General features: G+C 52.7%; 2 protein-coding genes across 2 annotated transcripts in view; one reads left to right on the top strand and one right to left on the bottom strand.

Moving 5' to 3' along the window:
• Positions 1–8,291, top strand: part of LOC120228807 (multidrug and toxin extrusion protein 2-like) — a 19,962-nt gene extending 11,671 nt beyond the window's left edge. The window contains exons 13-17 of the mRNA XM_039227406.1: positions 192–261; positions 5,710–5,842; positions 5,917–6,011; positions 6,907–7,009; positions 7,994–8,291. Coding sequence (XP_039083337.1) covers positions 192–261; positions 5,710–5,842; positions 5,917–6,011; positions 6,907–7,009; positions 7,994–8,214 — 622 coding nt within the window. The 3' untranslated portion in view covers positions 8,215–8,291. The remainder of the gene's footprint in view (positions 1–191; positions 262–5,709; positions 5,843–5,916; positions 6,012–6,906; positions 7,010–7,993) is intronic.
• The window catches only part of ALDH3A2 (aldehyde dehydrogenase 3 family member A2), a 28,634-nt gene continuing 22,520 nt past the window's right edge, over positions 2,459–8,572 (bottom strand). Inside the window, exon 12 of the mRNA XM_039227301.1 lies at positions 2,459–2,487. The gene's annotated coding sequence lies outside the window, so the exon portion shown is untranslated. The remainder of the gene's footprint in view (positions 2,488–8,572) is intronic.

Here is an 8,572-nt window from a genome sequence, read left to right as displayed (position 1 = left end):
AAAAAAAAAAAAAAAAAGAAGAAGACCCACAGACATGCAGAAACTAGGGCTGGGAGTGTCAGGTTTGGGGGGGGGACTACCTCTATTACAGTCGTTTTTAGGAGGAGGTAGAACAGGGAGGATGTGGGGCTCAAGAACACAGTCACGTCTTAACACTCCAGTGAATGTTCTTTTTCTGGTTTCTCCTGCAGAGAGGTCATTGCCCTGGTGAACAAGGTCTTGCCGATTTACATCGTCTTTCAGCTCTTCGAGGCCATGTGTGTGAGTACATGAACGTGAAGCCTGACTCCCCTGTGCCAGTCTGTGCTCATGGGCCCTCCCTGAGGCCCCATCAGGCTGCCAGGATTAACTCATTAAACTATGCGAAGTAGGGATGGGGCACCTGGGTGGCTCAGTTGGTTAAAGTCCAACTTCAGCTCAGGTCATGATCTCACGGTTCATGAGTTCAAGCCCCATGTCGGGCTCTGTGCTACATCTCTGGAGCCTGGATCCTGCTTCAGATTCTGTGTCTCCCTCTCTCTCTGCCCCTCCCCTGCTCACGCTCTGTCTCTGTCTCCCTCTAGAATAAACATTAAATAAAAATTTAAAAACACGTACAGGGCTAACTCTACATAAAGGGCCCAATGTATCTGCTTGGATTAATTCTATTATTATTCAAAACAATGACTCCCCTTCTCTTCTGCAATTTCCAACAAGCCAAAACATGCAAACGGATTAGCAAAGAAACCAGAAAAATTACACCAGCATAAACTCACAAATCTTTTTCTTTCCCCGTGCCTCCTGGCTAGCGGAGGCCACAGGCTCTGTGCCATGCCCCCTACTGGTCAGAAGCTCAACAGCAACCCAGAACACAGAGGGACCTGAGTTTTCTGTTCCTTTGACCACTACAGGATGGGTCCCATTTAGTGCAGATGTGGATGATGTGAATTCTAAAGAGCATGACATAGAAACAAGAAAACAGTGAAGTCTCATTTTTTAAAAAATACTTTATTATTTTGAGAGAGCACGCATGGACACGAGTAGGAGAAGGGCAGAGAGAGAGAGAGAGAGAGAGGGAGAGTCCCAAGCAGGCTCTGCATTGTCAGTGCGAAGCCCGATGTGGGGCTCGAACTCAAGAACCTCAAGATCATGACCTGAGCTGAAATTAAGACACTAAACCAACTGACCCACCCAGACACCCCTGAAGTCTCATTTTATTTTTATTTTTTTAATTTTTAAGTTACGTTATTTTGAGAGAGAGAGAGAGACAGAGTACAAGTGGGGGAAGGGCAGAGGAGAGGGAGATACAGAATCCAAAGCAGGCTCCAGGCTCTGAGCTGTCAGCACAGATGCGGGCCTCAAACCCACAAGCCGTGAGATCATGACCTGAGCCGAAGTTGGACACTCAACCGACTGAGCCACCCAGGTGCCCCTCAAGTCTCATTTTAGAAGCCAAATCTGAGCCCTGTCTCTTCTACTTTACATGTTGAGTTCATCAGGACCGCGTCCCTTGCACAAAATCCAATAGCTTGGCCTAGGAGTGTGTGCTTAACGAACACCACAGACCCCCTGCCTTCTAGATGGTTCCTTGCCTGGGGCAAAATCACCTGCTCCGTAATTATCATCAACTCTTATGGGGGAAAAAATGCAACCCATTGAGCAAAATTGTATGTATGGAGGATTCTTCTAAAAGATAGCGTGCTCTAATTCCCTACATATTCTAGAATCTGCCAGGCATTCAGAAAGCTATTATTTGGAGCACCTGCTCTTAGCCTCCAGCACAGGAGCCTCCTCTGGGCTGTGCGTTGTGATTCTATCCAAAGCTTTTATCACAGAACATTAAAAGAAACCATCATATGGAATCCATTACTGCTTTTGGCATAGGATGTTGTTAAGGGCACTATTCACATGTGTGTATTTGCCACAGCTGAGAAATTCTTGCAGTTAAGGGCTGGGAGTGGGACTTCCTCATGGAATTAAGCTTGCCTTTCCTCAGTGGGCAGCCCTTCCGTGTTCCCCAAGAAACTCGAGCAAATGTATTTATTCCTGGGATAAACTCCTCCCGGTCACAGTACAGATCTTGTTTTATCTGTCCCTGAATTTGGTTTGCCAACATTCTGTTAAAGATTTTATGTCTATAATCACGAAGGATATTTGCCTGTTGGTTTTTATCTTTTCTTGGGGATATCTGAGTCTGGCTTTCGTATCAGGGTAACACTAGCCTCACAGAATGATTCTGAAAGTGCCCTCTCAGACTTTCTGAGTTTGTGAAGGATTGGCATTTTTTTTATTAAAAAATTTTTAATGTTTATTTCATTTTGAGAGAGAGCGAGAAAGGACAAGTTGGGGAGGGGCAGAGAGAGAGAGGGAGACACAGAATCCAAAGCAGGCTCCAGGCTCTGAGCTGTCAGCACAGAGCCCGAGGCGGGGCTCGGACTCATGAACTGCGAGATCATGACCTGAGCCAAAGTAGGTTGTTAAACCAACTAAGCCACCCAGGCGCCCCTCCTCTTTAAATATTGGATAGAATTCACCAGTGAAGCCATCTGGGCCTGGGCTTTTGTCAGAAGATTTTAAAATCAGTTCACTTTATTTATTTGTTATAGATCACTTTCTATTTCTTGTTGAGTTACTTTCAGTAATGTGTCTTTCAAGTAACTTATTTACTTCAGCTAAATCCATCTAATTCTTTGGCACCAAGTTGCTCGCAGTATTTCCTTATGATCCTTTCCTTTATGGTCGGTAGTAACGTCCCTTCTTTCACCCCTGATTTCGGTAATTTGCGTCTTCGCCTTCTTATTTTCTTGGTCTTGCCTTACCAAGGTCAAGTCCTTGGCAAATATTCATCCTTTTTGTGGGTATCATCAAAGATCTAGAATTTGGGGTTTCATTGATTTTCTGTTTTTTTCTGTTGTCTATTTCAATAATTCCCCGTCTTATCATTATTCCCATCCTTCTGCTTTATGTAGGTATTGTTTCCTCTTGTTTCTTAACGTGCGATATTAGGCTATGGATTGGAGGCCTTTCTTCTTTTTGGACATAAGCATTTATGACTATACATTTCCAAGTACTGTGTTAGTGACATCTAATAAATCTGATACATTATTTTACTCTTCGTTCAAAATATTTAAACATTTCTCCTGTTATTCTTTCTTTAATGTTTTATTTATTTCTGAGAGAGGGAGAGAGGCAGCGTGAGCAGGAGAGAGGCAGAGAGAGAGGGAGACAGAATCTAAAGCAGGCTCCAGGCTTCGAGCTGTCAGCACAGTGACCGACACGGGACTCAAACCCACGAACCGTGAGGTCATGACCTGAGCCGAAGTCAGATGCAAAACTGACTGAGCCACCCGGGCGCCCCTCCTGTTGTTTATTCTTTGTGTTAACTTCCAAATTCCCATTTTCCTTTCTTGGCCACGTCTCTAACTGAATTCTCTGGTGTGGTTTCGCACAGCCTCATCCCAATGTCGCATGTGACCTTTCCCCGAGGCCTCTTGTTTTATTTAGGAATTTGCCTGGACTCTCTGTGAATCCTGCCTCCTCTATAGCCTGGAGCTGCTTTCCCTACTCGGTTTTGTTCCGTGTGTTTTGTTTACCCTATGTTTATTTTTAGGCTTAGCCTGCTAGGGGTCACACCCCTTTGCACAGCTCAGTGTTCAGGCAGTTACTGGTCGGAGGTTGTGTTCAAACACCTGATAGCCGGGAAGGCTTCCATCCTCTGCCGAAGGATCTGAATGTGCATGTGGGCTCTTTGCCAGGCTGCCCGGCTCTTACTTCCTTCTGGGTTATCCTGCGTCTCTTCTGTCCACGCGCCCAGGCTCCACTGTCTACGACGCATGGGAGGCTCGGGCCTGCTCTGGTCCCCGCTGCGCGTACGCACAGCCTCCGGTCAGCGTGGATTTTATGGAGAACGTATCCCGCTCCCCCTCCCCACAACCGGCTCGTTTCGCCTCCCCGTTAAATCCCTGGCTAGTGCGCCCGTCCACTGCTTCTTCCAGCAGGGCCCACAGCCTTCTGCTCAACCAGCCTCATGGGGCCCTGGCCCTTCCTGTGTTTGCCTCTGAAATTGTCACTGTGACTCAGAATGCTTTAAAGGGCTCCTCAACCTTGGCCTGGTGACACTTCAGGATGGATAATCCTTTGTCGTAAGGGGCTGCCCATGCGCTATAGGGGGTTTAATAGCGTCCATGGCTTCACACCACTCGATGTAGGTAGTGCCCCTGCACTGTGACAACCCAAGACGTCCCCAGACACTGCCAGATGTCCCCTGGGGGGCGAAAATCACCCCGGGGTTGAGATATACTTGTTCAGAGCTCTTCAATCATAACTTGGGAGAAGTCTTTTTCTAACCAAAAAATACCTTCTATGTCACAATATATAATCATGGGAAACAAACACACCACATTTCAGAGTTCAGGAGGCACACATCTCCTGTCCCGAATGTGTTACCTCTTTGCTCGAAAGCGTGAAAGCAAACCACGAGATACTCCACGTCCTTCATCTTTTCTAAAAAAAGTTTATTTTTTATTATTTTATAAAATGTTTATTTTTGAGAGAAACAGAATGCAAGTGGCTTAGGGGCAGTGAGAGAGGGACACACAGAATCTGAAGCAGGCTTCAGGCTCTGAGCCTGACGTGGGGCTCGAACTCACGAACTGTGAGATCATGACCTGAGCTGAAGTCGGACCTTAACCAACTGAGCTACCCAGGCGCCCCAAAAAGTTTATTTATTTTGAGACAGAGAGAGAGCAGGGAAGGGGCAGAGAGAGAGGGAGAGTCCCAAGCAGGCTCAGTGCTGTCAGCGTGGAGCCCGATGTGGGGCTCGAACCCACAAACCACAAGATCATGACTTGAGCCAAAACTAAGAGCCGGATGCTCAACTGACTGAGCCACTCAGGTGCCCCACTCCACATCCTTTATCTTAACAAAATGAAAATAACCAAATAGCTATTTTTCAGTGGCACTGAGCAAGCATGAGTTGTGCCCATCGCTCTTTCTTTCATCGGCTCTGAGATCAGGTGGGGACGAAGAGAATAGAAAAGTGAAGCAGGTAGTGCTTTCTCCAGAGTTGTTCTGGTCTGATCAATACGGGGGCCCAAAGTAATCACAAGGGTTCTCACAGGTGAGAGAGGGAGGCAGGCAGACAGACAGAGGAGGAGACACCTTGACAGCAGCAGAGGGTGGACTGATGCCACCACTGACTGGGGGGGCAGGGAATGCAGGGCGGCCTCCAGAGGCCGAGAAAGGCAAAGACATAGATTCTCCGCAGGGGCCTCCAGAAGGAACCCGCCCATTTCGGAGCGGTGAGACCCATTTCGGGGACTCGTGACCTCCAGGACCAGAAGACAGTACACGTGCCTTGTGCTAAGCCACGGATCTGCAGTGATTTGCCACAGCAGCAGTGCGAAGGCAACACAATGCGACCCTGGGTGACGTGTCCAGCCTCCAGGGCCAGCTGGTGGTCGGCTTCCCGTTTGACTTTGACTTTCTAGAGAGGCAGGCCTAGTGTGCAGGTGAAGACGGGGCCTCCGGAGTTGTGTTCAAGATGCAGCTGCTCTTGTGCACCCTGGGCAAGTGACCTGCCCAGACTCGGTGTCCCCACGGAAGGGAACCAGAGCAACTGCCTTGGGCTGAGAGTGAAAGCAGGCCATGCGACATGGCAAGAGGGCCTGTTGCCGGCTCCGCGCCATCGGCTCACACCCGCCTCTCGCCCCTCCCTGCCTCCCCTCGCAGTGCGTCTATGGCGGAGTTCTGAGAGGAGCCGGCAAGCAGGCCTTCGGAGCCGTCCTGAACACGGTTACGTATTATGCCATCGGCCTCCCGCTGGGCATCGTGCTGACCTTTGTGGTCAGAATGAGAATCATGGGTACGTGCTGCGAGGGGGCGTGGGTGGAGGCCTGGGGGGGCACTCTGTCCCCAGCTGTCACTCGTCTCCCACAGGCCTCTGGCTGGGCATGCTGGCCTGCGGCCTCCTGGGAGCGGCCGCCTTTACTGTCTACACCACCCGGCTGGACTGGAAGCTAGCTGCGGAGGAGGTGAGCGAGCGGTGGCCACTGGCCTGGCCAAACGTGCAGAAATGCCGAGAGCGTGTTGGGCCCCAGCAGCAGTGATCTGTGGGCTGAGCGGGGAGGGTGGGGGTCACGGAGGGGCCCCCTCAGCCTCAACATCTCCTGGCATCGTAACCGGACCCCAGACGGTGCCGGTACACTCTTTAATTTCAAGGAGAGGCGCACACGCCAAAAACCTTCCTCGGCCAGCCCAAGCTGCCGGAAACCAAAGCAAGGAGCTCAAACTAGTCTGAACCTGGACAAGCCCCCGGGTGTGTGTGCCCTGACTTTGGAAGGGGGGGCACCATCATCCTGTTTAACATCCTCTTGGCCGAACATTTTTTTTTTTAATGTTTATTTTTGAGACAGACAGAGCACAAGCGGGGGAAGGGCAGAGAGAGAAGAGTCACAGAATCTGAAAGGCTCCAGGCTCCGAGCTGATATCACAGAGCCCGTCACAGGGCTCGAACCCACGAACCAGGAGATCACGACCTGAGCCAAAGTCAGAAGCTTAACTGACTGAGCCACCCAGGCGCCCCTTGGCTGAACTTTTTATTTTTAAAAATTTTTTAAATGTTTTATTTATTTTTGAGAGAGAGAGACAGCGTGAGCAGGGGAGGGTCAGAGAGAGAGGGAGACACAAAATCTGAAGCAGGCTCCAGGCTCTGAGCTAGCTGTCTGCACAGAGACGATGCGGGGCTCAAACCCACGAACCGTGAGGTCATGACCTGAGCCAAAGTCAGATGCTCAACCGACTGAGCCACCTAGGCGCCCCTTGGCCGAACTTTTTAAACAGTCCAGGTCAGCGTCTGCTTCTCAGCTCAGTTTGAAGGCAGAGACGGGGGCGGGGGTACTCTCAAAGACCCCGAATCTGCTCTTTTAGGCCCAGAAACACGCAGGGCTGCTGCCGCAGAGCACTGACGGCATGGTGGCCACGGTGACCACAGTCCCCCGACCCGGGCCTGTAGAAGCCGTCACATCTTCAGGTAAGGTCTCAGTGCTTCTGCTGGGCAGGCACCAATGCCGGTGGCAAACTGTTCCCGGCTGCCCTGCGTGCCCTGGGCAAGTGCAAGTCCAAGTCCAAGTCCAAGCTGCCAGAGCTCCTCTTGGCACGAACACGGAGTCCTAAGTGCCAGGAAGAGGACACTGCCACATGACTCAACCAGGCCCGTGTGAGGCACCTCACATCCTTAGCCTTGTGAGGCAGCGAGCTGTAGCCCCGTTCTCGGATGAGGAAGCCGGGCTAAGGGCTTAGGTCTCTTCCCCTACGATGGTCCCACAACTGGAAGAGGGGACACGATCCCAGCACGGGCCCGTCGGGCTGGAGAGTGCGTTCTCACCACCGAAGCCCAGCCCGGCCCACAAGGCCACATCCCGGCCTACAGCAGCTGGGCCCGGGCAGGTTGGCCTGGCTGGCCCGGGTGGTGGGGGCACCCCCCCCCCCCCGCTGTCCTCTCTGCACCCCAGCAGACAGGCGGGCACCTCCGCTGTCAATCCAGTGTCTCTGTGCTGCGGCGATGGCCTCGGCCCGGGGCACAGGCGCCCTCCTGTCCCGGGCTGGTGAGGAGCGCCAGGCGTGCGTCTTCACAGCCCAGAGCCCTGGCTTCTCTGGGTGACCTCATCTCCCCCTGGGCTCTGCCGTCACCAGCGCCGTAGTGAGCCAGCTGACGAAAGCTCCGGGTAGCGTGTCACGAGACACCACGGTGAGGTCCGACCCCTACACGTTTAGGATGTGCTCTGAAGGCACGTGTGGGACTTACCCTCTGTCACGTGTCGTCGCGGGGCTCAGACAGGAACGTGCCTCCCGCGAGCTCACCGGCAGCTTTACCCCTGCATCAGGCTCACGTGTGTCAGCGGTTTTCCCACATCACGTCACACAGCACGACAGAGGCAGCCGGGCTTCCTGGTTCCGAGGCCGCGGCTCTCTCCAGGCCCCGCACCGCTGACCTTGCTCTCGTTTGCCTCTGCAGTGGCCACGGGTGGCTCTCCCGGCATCACCCTGACGACGTACTCGAGGCCTGAGGGCCACCAAGAGCTCTTCAGGACTCCGGAGGTGGCCCAGGCCCTTTCGGCTCCGGCCAGCAGACTGTCAGCCAGCCAGCTGGCCATGCGCCGCGGGGCGGCTCTGGGGGTGGCGTCAGCCACGCTGACAGCGGGGCTGGTCATCCGGGTCCTGGCCTCCAGACACTAGGGAGCAGCCCGGAGACGGGAAGGCCATCAGGAGTGGCCGCGCCCCCGGGCCTCCACACCGGTCCCCCGACAGCGCCCTGGGGACCCAGTGTGGGTGGACGTACACTTTGGACCGCACCTCAAAAACGAGACCTGCAGCCTGCGCCTCGCGTGACCGGACGGTTCTGTCAAACTGGCCTTCTCTTCTCTGCTCTTTAAGAGGATGTCAGCCGACCGGAGAGGGCCGGTCCCGGGGCTGCCCTTCCTGGTCAGTGATGTGAGTGATGAAATCGGGAGATTTCAAATCGAAACACTATCAGAAAAGCCAGTCACCCAATTAAAAATTACGTATTTCCAGGCGAGTCTGCTGCCCCGCACGG

This window comes from Hyaena hyaena, unplaced genomic scaffold (assembly GCF_003009895.1).
Source record: "Hyaena hyaena isolate Hyena2069 unplaced genomic scaffold, ASM300989v1 scaffold_27, whole genome shotgun sequence".
In the NCBI taxonomy this organism is placed as follows: Eukaryota; Metazoa; Chordata; class Mammalia; order Carnivora; family Hyaenidae; genus Hyaena; species Hyaena hyaena.
The sequence above is the reverse complement of the archived record's forward strand: the minus strand, read 5'-3'. Positions and strand labels throughout refer to the sequence as shown.